Genomic DNA, 23,263 nt, shown 5'->3' with positions numbered 1-23,263 from the left:
AATTATGTCAGGCAACTCTTAGCTTTAAGTTTGAAAACAGTGCTGCTAGAACATGACAATTATTGTTTTGCGCGTGGGTTACCAAAGGGACAATGAAAAGGTTATAAAATTTTGAAGAAAAAAAATTATTCCAAAAGGCTTTGCAATTCTACCCCTGTTGGTTTTAATCAATGGCACCCGTCACTCAGACTACTCCAGCTGGTGAGAAACACAAAGAGAATATGCAAAACTTCCTGGAATATTAATTGAAAAAAAAATGTTTTACTTATTTTATTTACACGGGTAATGTAATATATATATATATTTTTTGGTAACCGCAATTGGGGAAATAATTCTCAAACTTTATAAAAACAAATTATCCAACAATAGTAGGATATTAGTTAGTGGGACAAATTAATAAGTTCATATGGCTATTAAATACTTTAAAATAAATTTTTGTAAGTGGTATTAGATTGGGTCGGGTACACATTATTGATAAGTTATACAAAAAAAAGGTTATATTAATAAATAATATTTAAACACAAAATCTTCGCTACAGGGGTTGAAATTAAAACAGTATGATATTAGATTAAATTAATTTTGTTTATAAAATCTCGTGGACATTTTTGGAACGGTTTGAAATTGTTAATGCAAAAAAAAAATTATGAGCGTCTTAATGTAAAAAAAATATAGCGCGCTTAAAAGAGAAAAATGGTAGTTGCGAAACTGATATTTAGAGAACTCTTGGAATATATTAATTTTAATCAGTATTTATTTAAAATTTGGGTACGAGTGTCTAAATCTCAGTTCCAAAAATCTGTTCAATGTTAACTAATAATATGAGTTTGTCTCAATAGTAACACCAGCTTATTAAAGAATTATATTTAATCACATAGCATTACCAACAGGGGCTACGTTTTTAACTTGTTTTTATATAAAATACCATTGGGGCAAGGCAAAACCCTTCACTAGAAAATTTAAAAATTAATTCAAGAATCATCGCCTTTTTTCGAAACAATAGCATGGCCCTACAATCCTCCTTCCTCTCCCATTCACGGTTATTATAGTCTGGGCAACATCAAAATTTATCTCGAACCATTGTAAACCTTTAACTTGCTCGAGAATTAACAAATTTACCCAATCATAAATTACTTTAAAGGGAATATGAAACTATTAGTATATCTTTGACAGATATGATGCTCCTTTCTGGTACGAATATTGAAATTTTAAGCTTTACCCGGGGTAAATTTGATATGGATTCTTCAATCACGTTAGATCCTTTAATGTGTCTGGACTTTTTCCAAGAGCAGAACAGTGACGTCAGTCAAGTTACTGACGAATCTCTCCCTTTTTCTGATTATTGCATCACTGACCTCGTACCAGCCGTTGTCTTTTCTCACAAAGTTCACATAATGTCCCTCGGCCAACGATTGACCTTTATGAATAATCACCCCTTTAGTTTTAAAAAGCATCTTGCTCAAAGTGACATTTTGATTTTCAAAACTTGATATTTTGGTCGAAATCTTAACGGGACGACCATCTTTGTAATCGCCACGGAGAAGACACAAAAATACGTACTTCCCGCTGGATATCAATACATCACGCTCTTGTATTTTTGGGTTGTTACAAAATACGCATGGCACCTCTGTTAATCTCATCCTTTTTTCTAGAGATTTCCAATCAATTTTATCTCGGTTTTCTAGTGGAAGATTGAAAATGTTGCTTTCAACAATATTTTCCGAATTTTGTTCAACTTGACATTTGGGGCATTTGGTAAAGTTTCGCGACTTTGACCAAAAAAGATCTTTTAGAGCCTTAGAGTAATTGGCTTCCATTTCTTGACTTAGTGTCGTCAAGAGCACCATCAAAAATTCACTGGCGTCTTGTTGAACGTTTTGCGTAAAATGATTTCCGACAGCCATTCTCAGTTCCAACCCTTTACGACTGAAACTTCCTTGAGAACTCTCGATGTCGTTTATCGTGTCATGGAGGCAACGTAAAACTGGTTTTTCAACGAATGATCCATTGTAAGATTTAACCAATTCTCTTAATTCCGGCACTAATAAGAGTAGTTGCAAAACGCTATTAGAATAGCACGTTACTTGATCATCGTTAGCTAAACCTTTCAAGGGAAAACTATCCAAACTCTGTTGGGCTTTCCTTTTCTTCTTCGGTGTTTCTTCACATCTCACTTCCTCGCCTTCTAAAAGGCTTTTAGATAGTGTAGGCGCACTTCTTTTCCCACCTCTACTTTCTTTCGACTCCGTTATTTCCAAAAGAGGCAGATCTGGCCTATATTTTTTGCGAAGCCTGTTATATTCCATTATGGCTCGTCCATCCGCCTTAATTTTAGTCGGATCGAACTGTAATAGATGGAGTCCGGCTAAGGACGTCACTCTCGATAAAGCGACGTACGCCATGCCCGTTCCAAATAAATTCGGACCCAAATCCATAATGGCGCATTTTAAACTCATGCCTTGGCTTTTGTGTATCGTAATTGCGTATGCCAGGATGACGGGAAACTGGGAGCGCTTAACGTAAATGTTTGTCATGAGCAAAAATTTGACGCAAATTTTCTCAACTAAAAAGTCAGTGTTAGCGTTGTCGTTGTCGTTATTCGGTTCGCGATCTACTCTGAGAAAAATACCAACAACGTTTCCTTGTTCGTCCTTCTTGAATCCAGTTACGAAACCCATCGTACCATTTACAACGCCTTTTTCAAAACTGATATTCCTTCTGACCATTATACGGCAGCCAACGCAAAGAATTAACTCGCTCTCCAAACCGCCCGTTTTGGACGGTTCGTTTTTTAGACTTTGAAGTCTCCTCAAAATGTTTTTATTCATTTTTTTCCATAGTCAGCGAGTCTATCCTGGCAAGGAATGACTTCAACTTTCTCGCCGTTTTTTCGCAGCATTTCGCCGTTGAATTTTTCGCACATGGCTAATTTAGGCATCAAACAAATTGGGCGAAACCCTTCATTGGACAGTTTAATGAAAAGGTCCATAGCCACCTCGATGTTTTTTCCTCGAGCAACCAATCTACTTTCTAAGGTTGCAACATCAGCTTTAGAAATATTTCCAATTCTAACTCTGCTTAAAATGTCGCCGTAACTTTGGTCGTTGGCTTGTCTAACATTTTGCGTTAGTTCATCGTATTTAAAAAACTTCCAAAGATCACTTCCTCCGATGCAATTGAATCTAAGTCTGGCTTCTTCGGAAGTGATTTTGATGAACGCGGGATTTCCTTGAACCGGAGGCAATTGGAAAAAGTCACCCAAAACAAGGATAAATACAACTCCACCAAATGGTTGGTTCATTTCCCAAAATTCGTTCAGCCTCAAGTGAACGTGAGTCAGTAACACCGACGAGACCATGGAAATTTCATCAATAATTAACAGTTTTAAATTTCCCAAAGTTTCTTTCATAATGCTCATATTGTCAGAACTTAGGGAATGGTATTCGGCAATACGCCCATGATCTACCGGCAACATTAGTAATCTGTGTAATGTTACGCCATTAACATTCAACGCTGCCAAACCCGTTGGCGCGGCAATTGCCACGCTAGCAGGATTTTGAAAGCGTCGCCTTACTGCGTTGGCGAGAGTGTCGATAAGAAACGATTTGCCAGTGCCACCAGGTCCCGACACAAAAAGGCACTTGTTTCCAGATTTTTCTCCCTCTTGGGAGAAGTGATCAATGATGTGATCATATATTCGCCTTTGATCCGAGTTTAGTAACGCCACATTGTCATCATCAGTCTCGAAATTGATTTCCATGGCAGCTTCCACATCAGCCATCGCGTGTTCAGTTTCGATAACAATTTCTTTCCCTTGTAGCGCATTTTCATCGTCTTCACTTTCGGCCTCCGATACTATGGTTTCTAGCTCGTTCGCCTTTTTAGAAGCCTTCCGTTTCTTTTCAACTTCTTTGGAAACCGACAGCTTCTCGTGATATTCTCTCATGTCTTTTAACACCGAAAGCGAGTTTTCGAAAGCATCGGCGTATGTTTCAAAATCGCCCAATAGCTCAGTTTCGTCACGCCACGGTTTGAAGAGGATCAGTAGAGCGTGACAATACTGTTCTTTCTCCTCCATCGGGTCGTGAATAAAGTGCTCTATTATGTACGGCTTAATTCTCTTTCTCATGAAACCCAGATTGTTTTTCAACTGGATGAGATTCGCATTTTTCTCGACACCCTCGGAGCGCATGGCATAATCGTAAAACTGACCAAATTCCCGCAAACTAAGATTTTCCAAGCTGTCGGGACGATTCGGATACTTGTCGTCGACGAACCCTTTTTGGCAAGTGTCCTTGCTTTCGGGGTCAGTTTCCCTCAAACGAGCGAGTTCCTTGTAACCTTTCAAAATTCTCGATCGGTTTTCTTTCAAGTTAGTGTTTATAAATTTAGTGCTGTCAGACTTGTTGTAAAGGTCTTGGCCCAGCATCATATCGAGAGCTTCATAAATTCCTATTTGCTTGCACGTCAAAGATTTCAATCTATAGGCAAATAATTTTTTGGACAAACTTTCGTTGCCTAACTCGGCAAAAGTTTGGTCCATGTCAGCCCGGTCTCCCTTTGTCACGTAAGCCGTAACATAGTTTGCCACTATTTCCGATTTGTCAGCGACAAATTGCAAATCCATGTTGGCTTTGGAAGCCAATAGTAGCGTTGGATTATAATCATTTATTAAATCTTCGTGCTGTTTTCTCGGCAAGTCGTACAACCGTTTTTGCACCTTTTTCATCTTACGGTGACGAGTAACTGATCTAACGGAATTCATAGTCGCTACGTTTGTTACGTTACGAGGGAAACCGTAACGACACACTCTCGATCCTTTTTTAGAATTTTTCACCTTCTTGTAACAACTGGAGGTGCATTTGTGAAATTGAAATTTTTTTACCAGCCGGTGCAATTCCGGACTTATCGATGCGCTTGGCATCGAACACGTGACGTGTTTTTGCACGTAATCCAAAATAGTCTCGGGCGAAGAAGTTCCAATCTTTGGAGCGTCCTTGGCCCACAAAAGCATGTGGTAGTGAGGTAAACCACGAGATTGGTATTCAACCCGCCAAAAATGATGTTCTATCATGCCAAGAACTGGATTTTGCTTACACAAGACAAAGTTGTTTAGCAGCGACCTCACTTTGTTGTGAAAGTGCAAATTTACGCTAAGCGGATCCAAATTCAACAATTCAGCCACCGTCATCGACTCTATTCCTGGAACGTCTGAATTCACTTTTCTCAAGTGATCGTGAAGTTCCAAGTCATCGTATTCGGCTGGATTAAAAGTCAAGAGCCAGGTTGGAGGACCAAATTCCCGAATCATCGCTAAAACGGATCTAAGGACTTTATACCAGTAGTCCTTAGTTCCTCGAATATGACCCAAGAAAGTAGCTAAATTACACTCAAGTTCTTTATCGCCAGATTCAACGCGACTTAGCAAATTTTCAACCCCAATAGGCATGGGTTTTTTTACACGAAGAACGTAGTTCAAACTGCTAGAAATCGCTTTCATTTCGCATTCTTGATAAGAATGGAACAGATAGGCGTAATCTCGTCTAAAAATTGGACTCTTGTTCAAAAAACGGGATAAACGATACTCGGTTTCCGTTATTTTCCCAAATGGTCTATCATCGTGCTTGCCAAAGCGACCCTTAGGGAACAAATGAACAAAGCTCATGTATTCCAAGTTTTTGTCCCAAGTGCTAACTGGCTCGGCTTCGACGCGCTTCATTTGGTAAGCGCCCAGTAAATCTTTCGGTGGTTGAACGTTCACTGGATGAATAGAGTAATGATCGTACAGATCATTGGCTTCACCCTCAGATAGTTTTCGCAACAAAGCCTCGGGCTGTGTTAAAATTTTGAAGGCGTTGCCTGGTGCAAGCCTAGACTGATTTTCATCCTGCTCCTGTATGTTCGAAGCGTTTTGGTCACCTTGGACGTCGTGACTACTATCCGCTTGCCCTTCTGTTTGAAGCGCAGCGGAAGCGCGTGTCAACGCATCGGATACATCATTAATTAACGCAAGTGGATCTGTTACGCTCAGTAATTCTTCGGGAGTCAATGAATTTTCATTTCCATCAATTTCTTGCGTGCCACAAATATATTCCTCATTCATTGTCGAAATATCAATGTCTTTGTAAAAAGGGTTTATCTTTTTCAGCACACTGAATGCTTTCAACACTTTTTCGAGGCAAACAACCTGTTGCCAAACTTTTTTGTCCGCTGTGGGAACGCCATTCACCAAGATATGCAGTTCGTGATTTTTGGGCAACGTCTTGGGAATCATCTTCAAATTTTTCTCCACGGGTATTGAAAGATAAATTACTCTTCCCTTCAAAGCTTTAACCGTGCCAAATTGCATGTTGGAGTTGGTTTTGGTGCCTAACCGCACCACAGTGTGGAAGGCCTTCACAAGCTGAATTAAAACTTTCTCAAACATGTTTAAACTGGTGACATCTGGTGGAGGATTGTCAACCGCCAAGTTGTTCAGAAAACTTCTGTTGGGAACTTTACCCTTTCCCAAATCCGTAGCGCAATAACGACATAGTAGCATGTCTGCTTCTCTCGTGTCGGAATTATTCATTATCCAGCCAGCTCTTAAAATCAGATAGGCCTCGTTCTCAAAAACAGCTCTGTTTACCAGTTTTTCTACTGCTCTTAAATCAGATTTTTTCAGTAATCTTAAACAGCAGTCGCAGGGCGTGTCGTGAAACTCGTTGGTGTTTAGCATTGCCCGAGCGAATTGATTCTCGTAAAGACTCAAGATTTCACTTTCATCGAGACTCGGCCGAGGAGCGTTAACGCTTCCTTCGAGAGCATCTTTTGTTCCTTATTTAAATTTTTCCCACGTGTAGCAAGGGTTTTCCTTAATTCCGCCATGACATTCGTCACAGACTCGTAATCACCACTTTCAATTTCAGTTGAGATTTTAGTTAACGCGTTGAGTAACGCTTTGACGTGATAAATATTATTCAGAATATTTCTAATTCCCGAATAGTGAGGAGCCAGTTCAGCGAAAGCACGCAAATAACTTTGGCACTCTTCGCTATCAGCGCAGTAAGCAGTGTGTCCTAGGAACGGAACTATTTTCACCATTACTTCGGCTCCATCTGGTGGTATAAACACGTTTGATTTTTTGCAAAATTCTTTTCTTAATTCGCAAAGGTCCAAATCAGACTCAAAAATTTTAGTCAAAGATTTTTCATTCGCATTGGCAACTGTGTTTACGAAAGCTAGTACTTTTGCAATGGCTCGAGTTCGAACATTACAAATATCACTGCATTCCCAATATACAGTTTTGTTTTGGGTTTCAATAAACCCACCTTCATTGATCACAAAATTTGCTTTTGGATTCTTCTCTTCAGTTTCAACAATGTTGAAACGATTCGTAACATCTCCCGATTCATTAACTTGTAAAACTAGTTCAACATTACTAGTTGCGTTATTGTTTTTCATGTCAACGATATTTCCCATTTCGTCAACAAACAATTCTTTAGTCGAAGTGGTAACACGGTCTCTCAGAACTTTTCGTACACGACCATCAGAATCCAATTGAAAAATTTTGCCGTAATGTGACTCATCGTCATTTTTCAATATTTTACCATTATTTCCAATAGGATAATAGGTAGTTTCATGGAAATAGGCCTCTTTCATGCTACTGTGAAGCCTTTTACCACCCACAACTTCTGCCAAATTACCAGGATCAATGGACCCAATTTCTTTGATTTTCTGAACAAAATCCTTAAATTCACTAACTATCCTCGTTACTTGGGCGTGGTAAGCCGAATATAATTGCCTTTTGAAATGCAATATTCTACCAGCTAGCACTTGGCATTTTAGGTTGTGAGAGATAGACTTCGTGCGTTGTTTTTTAGTCTCACCGTTGAAAGACTCTGACGCCGCCAGTCTTTCAGTTAGACGTTTGACTAGAAACCTTTTATAGCTTTCAGCTATAATTTTTTTGTTTTTCGTTTTGAAAATTCCCGCATTGAGAAGCTTTTTTGCAAAACCAAACTTATCTTGTTTAGTGGGTTTCATATATTTTTTTTTATTTTTTGATTGGGAACCCACATTAGTAGTGCCACCACGTGGTTTAGTCCAATTTTTTTTTTTTCGCAATACCAAGGCCAGATTTACGCGCAACTTGATTATTTGCGTATTTTCTCTGAAAGCACTCCTTCTTTTTCAAATAGTGCTTTTTAAGGCAAAGTTGCCTACTTTGCTTCTTTTGCAAAGCTTTACTCTCAGCTTGCAATTTTAAGTTAGCTTCTGTTCTAGATTTCCCCATTGCAAGGCGTTTTTTTTTCCGCTTAGCTTGTTCTCGAGTAACCATTTTAAATAGTCAAGAATGGCTGTCACAATAATGTATTTAATAATATATTGCAACGGGTTTTGCAAATATGTTTGTTACACCCAGCAGTTCACAAGGAACTTTTTAAGAACTCTTTGAATTGGCAAAGGTACACACAGAACCCTTTAAATTTGCAAAGGTTCACAAAGAAACCCTTGAATTTGCAAAGGTACACAAAGAAACCCTTGAATTTGCAAAGGTACACAAAGAAACCCTTGAATTTGCAGAGGTACACAAAGAAACCCTTGAATTTGCAAAGGTACACAAAGAAACCCTTGAATTTGCAAAGGTACACAAAGAAACCCTTTAAATTTGCAAAGGTACACAAAGAAACCCTTGAATTTGCAAAGGTACACAAAGAAACCCTTGAATTTGCAAAGGTACACAAAGAAACCCTTGAATTTGCAAAGGTACACAAAGAAACCCTTGAATTTGCAAAGGTACACAAAGAAACCCTTGAATTTGCAAAGGTACACAAAGAAACCCTTGAATTTGCAAAGGTACACAAAGAAACCCTTGAATTTGCAAAGGTACACAAAGAACCCTTTGCAAAACACTCAGATTTCAATGATGTAGGTAATAATGAAATGTGAGTAATAAAAAATAGGCTTATCATAAACTTTAACAAAAGGAAAATTGGAAAGAAAAAAATAATTGAGCACAAACGATGTATGAAGTTGGTTTAAATAACCAACTTATTAACCCATAAAATACTTCTAAATATAATTTGAAGTAATAGATATAATTAAATACAGGTTTTTAATAGAGGAATACGAACCTTAAGCCTGGCTTCGGAAAGTTGCCGCCTAAAAGTGAACTTTGAAGAGGCAGAGTTCGTAAGGGTGTAGCCCACTCGATCACGCAAGTGCGTGCAACTTGCGTGATCGAGTGGGGCAGTGAGCTCAAAAATAGGATAATGTGCTCCCTGAGTGGGGTGTGGTAAGGGCGAAAAGCCGAAAAAAAGTGAACTTTAAAGAGGGGGAAGGTGCCCTATTAAAAATCAAAATTGCGGCTGTAGCCGGGAGTGTGGCTTACTCCTGTAAGCCAGGCTTCTGGGCGGCAAAGTTTGAGGGAATACGACACATGTCGGCGATCCTGCCCTATAGGTGCCGACTGTCCCGTGTCCGCCGGAGGTGACTTACCCCAATTCCACCTTCCGTCACCTCCCAAGTAAACCTCATTTCCTTCCCTGTTTACACACATACGACCTAGCGGCCCCCGTCAGTGTTGGGCCGCGTAGGGTCTCACGCTCACTTCTTCCTGGTGCTCAAGGCCTCACGGCTAAGCACTAGTGTACGTTGGTGGACAAAAAAAAAAAAAAAAAAAATTGCGGCTGTATGTAAGGAAGTTTTACTAGTTAAACCTTGGTTAAATCTATCACATAAGGGTAGTTTTTAGGTTTTAACGGGCAAAATTATAATTACATTTATATCATAGAATTGAACGTTGTTGAACAAACGATTATTCTCCTTTTGGAGTATATAGAGTTTGTAGAAAGTGGCAGAAAGAGATGTTAGTGGAAAGAGCCCAAGTCTTAAAGTATAAGTATGCAGTCATAAAAGGGAAGAAAACGTTTAAAAATTAAAGCAATTTGCTTGAAAACAATGACATGAGGTGAGATGTTTGTTTGAATATTTTTGGAAATTTCAAAACATGCTCCTGCAAATCTGTGTTTTATGTCAGGATTGGTTATAAACCCAGATTTCCCATTCATGGGAGCTTCACCTGATAACAAAATTTCTTGCGAATGCTGCGGTCTTGGATTATTAGAAATCAAATGCCCTTATTCAGTAAGAGAAATAAAAATAGACGAGTATGCAACTACGAAATCTTCATGCTTGGAATATTGTTAACAAACGAAGAAGTATAAACTGTCCTCTAGTTACGCTTACTATTATCAAGTACAAACCCAAATGATGATCCGTGATAGAAGTTATTGTGATTTTTGTCATTTGGACACTGAATGAAGTCAAAATTGAAAGAATTTTACCTGACTGAACTTTGGGAAGAAATAATTCAAAAATGTATAAAAAATTTTTACAAGTGCATATTATTAGAATTGGTTTGTAAGCATTTTAGAAGAAATGTTCTCTATAATGGCATTAGAGAAATTCCAGTGAACTCTCTAGCCGCAATTGTAAAAATCTGGTCAATAAAAAGTATTGTTATTGCGGTAAAGGGGAAGAGGGGAGAATGATAGCTTGTGATAATGAGAACTGTGATAGAAATAGTTTCATAATAACTTTCATTACATATCTTTAAAAATTACAAAGGCCCCAAGTACAAAATATTTTCTAAAAACCAACGCAAAAACCGAGGTAGAGGTAGACCAGGAAAGAAAAAGTGATAAAACTTAATTTGTGATAATTTTTATTCCTTCCACCTTAATTGTGCAATAAAAAATTTAAAATTTGCAAAAATATACTATGAACATCTTAAATCTAATCAAATGATACTACAGAATTGATGGAAGGCAAGTATAATAAACGGTCCTCGTTTCATTTGATTGTATTTTTTGAAGTCTTCATAAAAATTTATATTTTCTATGGTTAGATCAGTTTGAATTTCGGCAGTTTTGTATGTATTATTGCTTGTCTGACTCGATGCCTCCACCATTTTAACATTAGCTTGAACAGATGCATTTAAAAAAAGTGGTACGCATTGACAAGCAACTTCAGCTCTTCCAGAATCTTCAATTCTGTCTTCAAGAATGCTTATTTCCATAATCACAGAATCATCTAGACTGTCTACCGTTAACACAGAATCATCTTGACTATCTTCCGTTAACACAGAAACGAAGAGATCATTTCCCAATGATGACATTGAGATCGCATTTTCACTTTTTGATTCCAATTCTCTCTTCTTCTCAGAACGCTCTAAATACCGATTATGTAAATCTAGTCTAGATTTTGGAGATCTTAAGCTTTGCACACTTCTATATCCCAGGAAAAGTGATGGAACCCAATCAGAGTGCGTCTCATCTTCCAAATTTGATGGTTTTCCTAAATTAAAATACATTGCATTAATGAAAAAATTTTAAAACTTGTACCATTTCTTTAATTTTAGTATTTCTTACCTGAAATAAAATGACGACTACATATTCTATGCCATTTCTGTATTAGATCAAAAGTTGAAAATTTTTTTTCAAGATGAAAGGCGTTAACCCAAGCCTGCCTTCTTTTACGCGAAAGTTCTTCAATATAAGGCCCATATTTCTTATTTACACAAGGAAAACAGTAAAACGAAATCCCCTTATCTTTTTCCGTGCGACTTTTACACTTAAAAACTGAACAATAAACCATTTTTAACTAAAATATTAATTAAAATTGCTAAGCCTGTGCCACTCTATGAGGATTTTAAAGGAAAACTCATTTGTCGTCTGCTACGTCAGACTCACTCAGAATCTGGCAGCCCGAAACCGAAAATAAGCACAGGACAGTGGACATTGTCTAATAAAATTTTAAAATGTCCCATAACTTTTTTTTAAACTATGGACAGTTTGACCAATGAGTATCCCGAAATTTTGATATCTTGACTATGGAGAAGCGACAATATTTTGGCACGCACACTCCAGTTACAATGTCCTATAAATTTTCGAGTCAAATAGGGGGTCACTGGACACACGTCCTATAAGAAATATTTCTTATTTCCAACCCTGATTGCAAACCAGCAAAAACAATTTTGATTGGTCGGTTACGAAAGTTCTAAAGACCACCACTAACGTAGCTAGCGCTGAAGACGAATTATTGGGGGCAGCACTGTAGAGCGTCTTTTTTCAAAAAAATTAATAATCATAACTGTCAAAAAATATAAATTTAATAAACCAAAACTTTTTAAAATGTATTAAACCAAAAATATTTAAAAATGTAATAAAACAAAAAATATTTAAAATGTAACAAAATAAACATTAATAAAACTTGTTAAAAGTGTTTGAGATAAATTATAAATCTGGGGTCCATTAGTTAACAAAATAAGGTGTGCTGTCATTACTTTCCTTGGAAAATCACTGTTAACGACAGTGCTTTTTCTTATGTTTAATAGTTTGCAAGATAAACAAAGATGTTACGTTGGCGAGAAATATGTGGATATCTTCTGTAGAAAGCGTGGTTTTTCATAAAGCCTTACCTAATTTAAGATTTTAATCATTTGGGTAGAATTATTAGTTCAAAATATTCCTAAAGCCAATAGACCCTTAAAGAAAATAAACAAGCTGGACACCTTATATCGCCGAGTCGGGATTTTTTCGAATAGAGTACCAACGCCATCTAGTGGCGAAAGGTTTCGTTGAATAAATTTATTCGTCTGCTCTTTCAATTTCAAAAAAGTTCAAGGCTTAGTGAACTGTTAGTGTATTAGAACTTAAGTGGTTACAAACAAATTATTAACAATGACTAGTCACCGTGGTACAGCATGTTGTGTACACAACTGCAAGAGTTATTCACGTGTTCACCGTGACCTAGTTGATAAAAAGATAAGTTTTTCTGTTTTTCCTAATGATGTTGCCCTTAAGGAAGAATGGATCGCCAGAATTCAGCTTAGTTTTGATATGGATGGTGATAATCAACCTAGATCGTCGAAAAAACTAAGATGGCAACCAAAAAAATATAGTGCTGTTTGTGGCCTTCATTTTAATCACGATGGAAAACGGAAGTATGAAGACAAAGTTCCAATATATATCGGCAATTATGTACTGCCAAAAAACATTTTCATCTCGGACATAGTTGTGTTGGATAGCGATCCGAAAGGAATTCTTATGGAGATAGGAGCGGAAGTAGAGCTGGGTTCGAAAGTGTCCATGCAAGAAACAAGCCCTGTCAAAACCATTGTAAAGAATAAAAATAATCTGCAAATGTTTCATTTAGGTATTCCTCTAGCCATGAGCAAAGATGCCACTGTTAGAGCTTGAGAAGTATAGCTTTCCTCAGCTGCGACATTGATATCTTCCGCTTATTAAGGCAAGAATAGTAAAATACATAAGTGGTTATTACATTTGTAATTTCATTACAGAACACCCATATTCTTCTGGTATTAATATCCAAGTTAATGAACTTCGAAAACAGTTGGATTTGATTAGGATCAACGAGAAAAAGTTGCAGCAGGATTTGATGGAATCAGAAAAATCCATTGTTTGTTTAAGAACAGAGAACGCCCAGTTGAAAATACAACTTCAGCGATTACAAGAGGATGTTAAGAAAAAAGAGTCCGAAAGTCAAAATAATAAATTTCGTTTGGAAAATGTCTCGAAAAGCGATAAGATGTTAAGATTTTATACCGGATTTTCTTGCCTTGAAGATCTGAATATTCTATACCGACAAATTGAACCAGCGTTACCTAATGTTTCACTCTATAGTAAAGGAGGTGGCTATATAAGGTCAACGGAAAGGAATGAATCTTCTCGAGGAAGGCCTATGGTTATAGAATTTAAGGACCAGTTATTTTTAACATTATGTAAACTGAGAGTTGGGCTTCTAAACCAAGACTTGGCTTACCGCTTTCAAATATCTCTGACTAGTGTTAGTAATTACATAACTACATGGTTAGATTTATTATACAGAAAGCTAACCATCATCCCTATCTGGCCATCAAGACAAGTTATAAACGAGTACATGCCAAATGAATTTAAGGAAAAATTTCCAACAACCAGGGTTATCATTGATTGCACTGAGTTTTTTATTGAAAGGCCCTCTGACTATGGTACTCAGTGCGATACCTACTCAAATTACAAGCGGCATACGACAGCAAAAGCTCTTATAGGAGCTACGCCAAATGGTTTTATATCATTTATCTCCCCCTTAGCTCCAGGTAGAGAAAGTGATGTGGAAATAACTGCCAAAAGTGGTCTTCTGGAAAAATTGGAAAAAGGTGACATGGTTCTTGCGGACCGAGGATTTTTAATACATGATCTATTAGCTGCCAAAGGAGTAGATCTAAACATTCCCCCATTCTTAGGTGGTAGGAAACAATTATCATTATCAGATGAAGTTAGAACTCGAGAAATTGCGAATGTAAGAATTCACATAGAAAGAGTTATCAAAGAGATTAAAAGTTTCCGTATTCTTAAATTTACGTTTCCCAATTCAATGCATGCAAGTTTAGAAAAAATTTGGTACATTTGTTGCTACCTGCAAAATTTTATAAATGAACCACTTTTAGACAGAAAAGAATGCCCAATTCAAGTGGATATGGAATTTTAAAAGTTTTTATTGAGCAACGAAGGAATTTGTACTTTGTGTTTTTATCACAACTAGCTTTGTTAAATGTAAATAGGAACAGTTTCTTTAAAGCTTTGTACCTTTATCACAAATGTTAATCACAATTTAGCTAAACATTAATTAAAAAATGATCAAAGTAAAAGGATTCAAGTTTTGGCAACATTGATTCAAAAAATAATTCTTGGTTAAACTGGATTCTTTCACAAAAACAGTCCACTCCTGTGTCGACAAAGAAATCGCACCATGACAAACCAGTTATGCCTAACTGGCCTTGCACTTGATAAAAATAATTATGAGTGCGGTTCAAAATGACTTTTCCTGTTACGTCTCTTTTCAAACATATTTTGGTTTTCAGATTGTTTCCAGCAATAGCTTCGTCAATACTGAGTCCGAGTTCTTTAGCCTTTGCTAGGGTCTTAATTTCTATGAGGCCAAACTCTTTAATATCTTCATCATAAATGAGCCCATCTGGAGACGTACCTAACGCAGGCATACCTGGATTAATAATTAACCCAACTTTGAAGGTTTTAACCTTGTTGTTTTTCATTGCACAATATTTTTGAAGAGCAGTTGCTTCATTGTCTAAGCCTTCTCTTACATACTTTAATTTGCTTATATCTACACCGCCACGAACTGTCGCAACAAATTGTGGGGTCACTTTCGCTTTTCTTTTAATGATTGACCCAAAATGTGATGTAGTCACCCTAGATTTCTTTTCAGTTTTCCATAATTGGCATGAAGACTGCTCTCTTGTGTATTCTTCTATTTTCCTTGATTCTTCTACAGTCACTTTAACTGATTCTGGAAAATCCAATTCTGAACTTCTATGTATAAGCTGCGTAGGTAGTTTTAGCCTCTCTATTTCGCTGTTCAAAGACTCGTCAATACAAATATCATTTTGGTTAACAATATGACCATAGGTGATTGGAATGAATTCTGATGGCATATGATTTTCCTGTCTTAAGATCACCTGCCACATTCTCCTTTTGTTTTGAGATTTAAAATCCACTTCCAACTTCTCTAGTTGAGACTTGTTTTCTTCGAAAGAAGGGTTAACAGGCAAAGAAACGTAATTTGACACACACAGCTTCCTTGAGCTTCTTTTACTAACTTCTTTCCCAGGAGTATGCTTTGTAAAATTTAAAATACTGAAGTTCGTTGTGGACAAATTATTCTTCACGTTCAGCTTCCCCCATTTTTGGGCAATGTCAGTTCGTGAAACATCATTCGGAATGAATGTCAAACCTTGCATGATACAGTCCCAGAGAAACCACAATGTTGCAGCCACATGAGAACAAACCCCTCCTTGACCTGATTTACATTCACAAGCCCCTTTCTTTATATTGCCACTAACAGAATCCATTACAATATGAACAGAATAAATGGATTTAGCAGTATATGAAGCGTGGACTTTAGATTTGACATGAGAGATTGATCTACTCTTCTCGTGAGATATTAAAACGTTGGTTACTTTTTGCGCTTTGAACATTCGATAGCCTTTTAGTTTATGCTTCCCGCTCTTTCTTGAAAAATGGTGCCTATGAATAGTTTGATCATTGAAAGTATTAGGGATATTCTTGAGAAGTTTCGTCCAGTTTCCTTTTGGAATGGCGTAAACTTCATTTGAAAGGTTTGCCAAAGCAGGTCTGAAATTATAAAAACTTTACTAAGCCTTTGCCAAAATCTAAAACTGTGTAATTTCAAAATTTTCAATGACAAGCTTAGGAAATCTCCTTACCTTTCTACGATTTCAGACTCCATTTCAAAAACAACAAGGTAATTAAGTTGTGAGCTTGTGGTAAAGCTCTAAACCAGTTCCTAAATTATTTTAACTCGAAACTTCAGATCCCGACTTCCGCCATTAAATACTCCTAGCCACTACTGCGCAAAATCGGCCCATAGCCGTCTAAACCAATCAGATTAATATACTGATTACCCAGAATGCTCTGTCAATCCTCAAAAGACGGTTAGGAAATTTGAACGATTTTCTTTTAGGGTGTATTACAGTCAAAGCTTCCTGACATTTAAAATGTAGTTTGGTCTAAAAGCTATAAGGAGCTAACAACTGGCTAGGGGGAACAGATAGTCTGACGTCACACAGCCCCTCTCTGGTTGGAATTTTTGCGAGTAGAATACTGTTTCCAACCGTTAGGGGGGATGAAACTCCAGTAAGAGATAGAAGGGTGTGACGTTTCAGGGTCAGAACTGTTAGCTCCCTATTGTCTCCGTCATGAGTTCCCATATCAGAAGGGGAAAAGAAGTATTATATTCTTCCCCATAATATTTATCAAATTATTATTAATTTATTAATTTCTTTATCAACTTGCGTTAATCATTTCCTTCCTAACATAACTAATTAAAAGATTATTAATTTCTTTATCAACTTGCGTTAATCATTTCCTTCCTAACATAACTAATTAAAAGATTATTAATTTCTTTATCAACTTGCGTAAATCATTTCCTTCCTAACATAACTAATTAAAAGATTATTAATTTCTTTATCAACTTGCGTTAATCATTTCCTTCCTAACATAACTAATTAAAAGATTATTAATTTCTTTATCAACTTGCGTTAATCATTTCCTTCCTAACATAACTAATTAAAAGATTATTAATTTCTTTATCAACTTGCGTTAATCATTTCCTTCCTAACATAACTAATTAAAAGATTATTAATTTCTTTATCAACTTGCGTTAATCATTTCCTTCCTAACATAACTAATTAAAAGATTATTAATTTCTTTATCAACTTGCGTTAATCATTTCCTTCCTAACATAACTAATTAAAAGATTATTAATTTCTTTATCAACTTGCGTTAATCATTTCCTTCCTAACATAACTAATTAAAAGATTATTAATTTCTTTATCAACTTGCGTTTATCATTTCCTTCCTAACATAACTAATTAAAAGATTATTAATTTCTTTATCAACTTGCGTTTATCATTTCCTTCCTAACATAACTAATTAAAAGATTATTAATTTCTTTATCAACTTGCGTTTATCATTTCCTTCCTAACATAACTAATTAAAAGATTATTAATTTCTTTATCAACTTGCGTTTATCATTTCCTTCCTAACATAACTAATTAAAAGATTATTAATTTCTTTATCAACTTGCGTTTATCATTTCCTTCCTAACATAACTAATTAAAAGATTATTAATTTCTTTATCAACTTGCGTTAATCATTTCCTTCCTAACATAACTAATTAAAAGATTATTAATTTCTTTATCAACTTGCGTAAATCATTTCCTTCCTAACATAATTAATCAAAAGATTATTAATTTCTTTATCAACTTGCGTTAATCATTTCCTTCCTAACATAACTAATTAAAAGATTATTAATTTCTTTATGAACTTGCGTAAATCATTTCCTTCCTAACATAACTAATTAAAAGATTATTAATTTCTTTATCAACTTGCGTTAATCATTTCCTTCCTAACATAACTAATTAAAAGATTATTAATTTCTTTATCAACTTGCGTTAATCATTTCCTTCCTAACATAACTAATTAAAAGATTATTAATTTCTTTATCAACTTGCGTTTATCATTTCCTTCCTAACATAATTAATCAAAAGATTATTAATTTCTTTATCAACTTGCGTAAATCATTTCCTTCCTAACATAATTAATCAAAAGATTATTAATTTCTTTATCAACTTGCGTAAATCATTTCCTTTCTAACATAATTAATCAAAAGATTATTAATTTCTTTATCAACTTGCGTTAATCATTTCCATCTATTATTATTATTATTAGTTCCAAACCATTGTTTGTTGGATGGCTCACTAATAGTGGTTTTGTTCGAAACTGAGCTTCATTCATGAAATATTACATATAACCACAATTAATATAACTTGTTAAAAGTGTGTTTGAGTTAAATTATAAATATGTAAACTATTAATTAAGAAAATAAGGTTTGCTGTCAATACTTTCCAGAAAATCACCGTTAATGGCAATAGTATTTATTGTATTTAATAGTTTACAAGGTAAACAAACGTGTTACGTTGGTGAGGAATATGTGTATAAATCTTCTGTAGTGAGCGTTGTTTTTCATAAAGCATTACCAAATGAAACATTTTAATCATTTAGGTAGAATACAAGGTTTTAATTAATACAATGGAACCCTGATTTGAGTAAATAAATAACGGCATTTTTAACTATCACTACTGTTACCTATGCTTACGAAATAAATAAAGCATAAATTCATAGCATAATACAAAGCAGACTTCGAAGACAGAGCATATATGAGGAAACCAGGATGGGAAATAAGATTGACGGGCCTGGTGCACTATGGATATTGTTTTGACCAAGGCTTAGAGAAATTAATTCACCATGGCTGCGCACCACGATTAGAAGCATTAAAGGGGCTGAAGCGACCAAGGCTTAGCGCAATTTCACGGGTTTCACCGCCTTAAAAAAAGTGGCAAGTTTAGAAACAGATTGTGGGACAATAGAAAGGTGGAAAATTATGAAATTAGGCTTATATTAAAACTTGAAACCTACTTTATATTATATTTAAAATCTATCCATCAGCAAATCCTCAAAAAATATGAAAATGACAACGATAAAGGACCAACTCTCAAATTTTTTCCCCTTAAAAAAATGGCGACCACAAACGGGGTATTTGTCACGGCGGCAATATTAAAGCAGTCTTATCTCACTACCGATAGGGCATTTCAACCAAAAGGCATTAAGAAAAAACAATCGGATTAATATGACGCAACTAAACGCAAAAAAAGGCCAATTTTGGTCGCGCTGCAATTTTCTAGTAAATCAGTCTATCCATGCTTAAATAACGCAGATTGGGGTAATTTTGAAAATTTAAAATTAAACATACTTAAACTTAAAATTAATCAATGAAAGCTGGAAAGCACAAATACTAAATATGAGGCTTTCATTTGAAACCGTTTTCAAATCAAACAAACGTATAGTTATTTCATGACGGCTTCCACAAAAAGGCTATCTGTTAAATTTTTCCCATGTTATTTCTATGGAAAATTTCATGATTTTCATCAAAATATCGTAAAATTTTTATGGAAATGAAAACCACCCTTAGCAACTTTATTTTTTATAAGAAAAACTAATGGATGGATCTTTTTGAAATTTTAATTACATATTTAGGTCCCGAATTGTAGTTCTGTGGAATTTTTTCAAAGCAGTTAATACGATACAAAAAAAGTTATAACCAATCAAAAAACCATCCTTATACATTAAAGTCGGTATGAGGTCTTATCTAAGAGAGCTATCGCTCTCCTAGAATATGCATTTTCATTTTTTAAAGTTACGAGTTTACTGAAATATTGTTACAGAAATATTTGGTTAAAGATTTGAAAATCTTTTAATTTAAAATCTTTTTATTAAATCTATTATTTGGGTTCTGACTACAACGTATCTCTTGAAATAACATTCATAAAGAATTCTGAAAAAAAAACCAACATTTGTCGTGAATTACTCCGTCTAGAGAGAAAAAGAGATTTTGGGCACTAGTGAAGTTAACTAAAGAGGAGTTGCACCAATTTTGACTACCCAACTCTTTATTATTTTAAATACAAGGAGGACTTCAGGTACTAACAATATAATAATTTATTTTCTATCACTGTCAGGTGAAATATTAGTAACCAAACATTATACTCTTCTTCCCCACGTACCATAAAAAAGGGAAATTTCGAAAACAGAACCTATAATTATTGGTTTTCAACCTGGTAAGAAATCAAAATCAAAGGTATCTACGGCGTTAAAAGTCTATAAATTACAAATCTTTGAGGGGGAGGATCTCTTATAGAAATAAAAAAGGCATTATTTCGGATAAAAGGTCTTTGGACACTGACAATATACGAATTACTTTCCCCTTTTCCTTGGCTATTATTGATAAAGTGAAATATTACAAACCAAAAATACTCCAATTCTCTACGTTTTGCTAACAAAAGAACTCTACTTCACTACTGTTCTAAAAAGGAATTTCGAATAAAAGAGGGGGGCCATTATTCAGGGCAAACAACGCACCTTCGAATAGACATTTGACAATTTGTTTCTGAAGAATAAACATCTGCAAAATGACTTCTGAAATTTCTAATAAAAGACCTATCGATAATTCAGAATCTATCGTTATTAAAAGAAACAAGGTGAAAGGACGTCTTAAGAAACTTAATTCAAAATTTCATGTAAGTAAAACGCTTTATCTTACTATGGAAATTGAAATTTTTCTTAGTAGAAAAAACCATCTTAAAGGATTTTCTCTACCTCTCGAAACTTGGAAACATTTTATGGAAAAATAGACTGATATATATAAATTACTAACTTCGAATCCTGATAAAAAACTAAAGAATTTTAAAATTTAGAGGATAAGACAGAACAGAATTATATTAAACTTAACACGTTTTTCGGGGGTATAATTTTTACTTTTCAAGATATCGAAGATTTTAATTTTAAAATATCCCCTATAGAAGTCCTTACTTTAAACAGACACATACCTAAAATAACGAAACATTTAGAACTTACTTGACCTATGGAATGTATGATTGAAACTGTGTACTAAATTATTTTCAAACTTAACAAATATTTATTCGAAGACGAACCATTCACGAATCATTCTACGAACACTTCAACGAATTATTAAATTATATTATGAATTATATACTCCTACGGAAACAATTCATAAATTTAAAGACACCTTAGAAAAGAAAAATTGCAAGTGTACTTTAAAACCATTTAACCTTCATAGCTTAATAATTTCCCAACAAAAATATTTTAAAACTAAATTGGAAAAAGATTTGTAAATCTTGTGAAAATAGATTTTCTTTAAATTAATATTTGGGTATTGTCCTTCTTGTTTTTTAACTAAAACATACCCTTTTAAATAAGATCCGTAAAGAACAAATCTAAGCTTAAAGAGTACCCCTCTCGACTCGAAGGACATCACAATTTTCCCTAAAATAGGGTTGACCATACCGACATCCAAGCGAGTCGTCCAAGATACCAAGGCGCGTGTAAACGAATTGAGGAGAAGAGAGGGGGGGTTTGTATCGCGTATTATCGTAATGGTGAGTCGCCCAAGAAACAAACTCGTGTATAAACTAAATAAGGAGGAGAGGGGTTACGCATCGAGTAAATATCAAAAAATCGCCTAAAATGTTTTTTTGGTTTATTAGTTTTTAATGGTATTTATTTTAGGTCTATAATATATTTATTTTTTTCGTGAAAGGTTTGTTGTTGTAAAACATTTTTTTTTCATTTGTATTTCTTAAGGTGACGCTTTTACTTTAAATTGTTATATGAAAGTTATTACGCCTTGATATTTGTATTGAATACTATGAAATTCATTATTTATTGATTCTTATATCGTGTAATTTTATTATTTATTTATATTTGTACTGTGTACAACAATATTTTGGTGTTTACGTAATCTCTAATCTAATAAAATTTCAGTGCGTCAAAATATATATCTGGTGTATCCTAACCAACGTTTACCCTAATAAAAATTTGAAAATTTATTTCCAAAGGATAATAATAAAAAAAAACTAAAACTTATATTGGGGTCTTGACCATCTTGTTTTTTCCACTACAACATACCCTTTTAAACAAGATCTGAAAAGAAAAATTCTAAGCTTAAAGAGTACCCTCTCACCCCGAAGGAAATCGTGACGATGCCACCCTCGAGCTGTAAAAAAATATCTTTCCCTATAAACCCAAAAAGATTTTCGCTCTGAAATATATTTTCCCTGTAGTATCAATTGGTATGAAAAAGTGGTCGCCCAGTTTGGGGGCTCACTGAAAAAGTGACCGTCCAAAACAACAACTCGCGTCTCATAACTTCCCCTTCCCTCGCACTCTCTACGGCGACTCCTTACATGTTGAAGCTGTCAAAATTAATTACCTAATAATACCTTTCTTTGAATTTGCCATCATGTCAACATTAAAAACAGTAAATGCGTTATTATTTCGTGTAAAAGCAACAGTTTCCTAGAAACGATAAATTACTAGCCCTTAAAAATACGCCTCTTTCGAATTTGTCAATATGTAAACAGTGAAGAAAAGGGAGGGGAACTTGAAATTAAAGAGGTCCGGTAATTATTGGTTGTGAACAAATCGTTACCAAAGGGATGTACCGGTATTTAGGGGGATCTCTAATTCAGAATAAGAACTTTAGTCGAATAAAAGTGATCTTTGGGAACTGACTATACATAAATTACTTTCCCCCAACCTATTATTGCCTAGTAAAATTAACAAAAATACTCTTCTTCTCTACGTGTTAAGAAAAGGGGAATTTTGAATAAAAGAGGACAGCTAATTATTGGTTGTCAACAAGGTGAAATGAAAAGGAATTTACCAACGTTTAAATAAGGTTGACCATACCGACATGATGAAGAAAACTAAGACCTAGACTCCGGCGCGTATTACAAGTACTAACCGCAATAGGCTTAGTTAAACAAAGAATAAATAATTGAGGCCTGAGGTGAAGTAAACTTTTGGCTTTGATTTTCGAGTCTGAAATGAACAGACATCAACGGTTCAGAGTGAGCCGAAAGTTAAATACACTCTTAAATAATAATAATAAGATTAGTAAAAGGGCTAATGGTAAACGGGTAGTAACTACAGACTTATTATTCTCTTTATGGTGCGCATTGGCTATTAGTGCGTCTAGCTACAATTTAGCTTTGGTGTTATTTAACGTTAACATTCATGTTGGCAAACTAAGAATATTGTTGAGG

At 35.1% G+C, this 23,263-nt stretch overlaps 3 protein-coding genes and 3 long non-coding RNA genes across 6 annotated transcripts; 3 read left to right on the top strand and 3 right to left on the bottom strand.

The window, feature by feature from the left end:
• Nucleotides 1-278: 278 nt before the first annotated feature.
• On the top strand, nucleotides 279-8,655 carry LOC149679457 (uncharacterized). Its single transcript, XR_016365804.1, has 3 exons — nucleotides 279-1,752; nucleotides 1,827-2,006; nucleotides 8,402-8,655. It is a non-coding gene; the product is annotated as an uncharacterized LOC149679457 (long non-coding RNA).
• A 2,037-nt stretch (nucleotides 8,656-10,692) lies between these two features.
• LOC149679456 (uncharacterized) lies at nucleotides 10,693-11,637 on the bottom strand. Its single transcript, XM_089835303.1, has 2 exons — nucleotides 11,412-11,637; nucleotides 10,693-11,337 (listed from the first exon to the last, which is right to left on the bottom strand). The coding sequence occupies exons 1-2, from the start codon at nucleotides 11,635-11,637 to the stop codon at nucleotides 10,781-10,783; spliced, it is 783 nt and encodes a 260-aa protein (XP_089691429.1). The 3' UTR covers nucleotides 10,693-10,780.
• Nucleotides 11,192-12,278, top strand: LOC149679455 (uncharacterized). The gene is made up of 2 exons (XR_016365802.1): nucleotides 11,192-11,305; nucleotides 11,402-12,278. It is a non-coding gene; the product is annotated as an uncharacterized LOC149679455 (long non-coding RNA).
• A 240-nt stretch (nucleotides 12,279-12,518) lies between these two features.
• On the top strand, nucleotides 12,519-14,756 carry LOC149679454 (uncharacterized). Its single transcript, XM_089835289.1, has 2 exons — nucleotides 12,519-13,197; nucleotides 13,343-14,756. Exons 1-2 carry the CDS (start codon nucleotides 12,723-12,725, stop codon nucleotides 14,527-14,529), a joined length of 1,662 nt encoding a protein of 553 aa, XP_089691415.1. The 5' UTR covers nucleotides 12,519-12,722; the 3' UTR covers nucleotides 14,530-14,756.
• LOC149679453 (uncharacterized) lies at nucleotides 14,513-16,547 on the bottom strand. Its single transcript, XM_089835290.1, has 2 exons — nucleotides 16,286-16,547; nucleotides 14,513-16,193 (listed from the first exon to the last, which is right to left on the bottom strand). The coding sequence occupies exons 1-2, from the start codon at nucleotides 16,306-16,308 to the stop codon at nucleotides 14,657-14,659; spliced, it is 1,560 nt and encodes a 519-aa protein (XP_089691416.1). The 5' UTR covers nucleotides 16,309-16,547; the 3' UTR covers nucleotides 14,513-14,656.
• A 1,934-nt stretch (nucleotides 16,548-18,481) lies between these two features.
• On the bottom strand, nucleotides 18,482-19,657 carry LOC149679452 (uncharacterized). The gene is made up of 2 exons (XR_016365801.1): nucleotides 19,059-19,657; nucleotides 18,482-18,965 (listed from the first exon to the last, which is right to left on the bottom strand). It is a non-coding gene; the product is annotated as an uncharacterized LOC149679452 (long non-coding RNA).
• Nucleotides 19,658-23,263: the final 3,606 nt, after the last annotated feature.

This window comes from Phalangium opilio, unplaced genomic scaffold (assembly GCF_054372755.1).
Source record: "Phalangium opilio isolate 3A_F unplaced genomic scaffold, DU_Popi_V2 ptg000041l_1, whole genome shotgun sequence".
NCBI classification, from domain to species: domain Eukaryota; kingdom Metazoa; phylum Arthropoda; class Arachnida; order Opiliones; family Phalangiidae; genus Phalangium; species Phalangium opilio.
This window is presented reverse-complemented; position numbering and strand designations above follow the sequence as displayed.

Bases quoted from the DNA above. Each gene is read 5' to 3' on its own strand.
- LOC149679456 (XM_089835303.1), bottom strand. From the start codon at position 11,637: ATGGTTTATTGTTCAGTTTTTAAGTGTAAAAGTCGCACGGAAAAAGAT. The intron at 11,338-11,411 runs GTAAGAAATACT...ATTTTAATTTAG, and splicing joins TAGTCGTCATTTTATTTCAG to GAAAACCATCAAATTTGGAA.
- LOC149679454 (XM_089835289.1), top strand. From the start codon at position 12,723: ATGACTAGTCACCGTGGTACAGCATGTTGTGTACACAACTGCAAGAGT. The intron at 13,198-13,342 runs GTATTCCTCTAG...ATTTCATTACAG, and splicing joins TCTGCAAATGTTTCATTTAG to AACACCCATATTCTTCTGGT.
- LOC149679453 (XM_089835290.1), bottom strand. From the start codon at position 16,308: ATGGAGTCTGAAATCGTAGAAAG. The intron at 16,194-16,285 runs GTAAGGAGATTT...TTATAATTTCAG, and splicing joins GAGTCTGAAATCGTAGAAAG to ACCTGCTTTGGCAAACCTTT.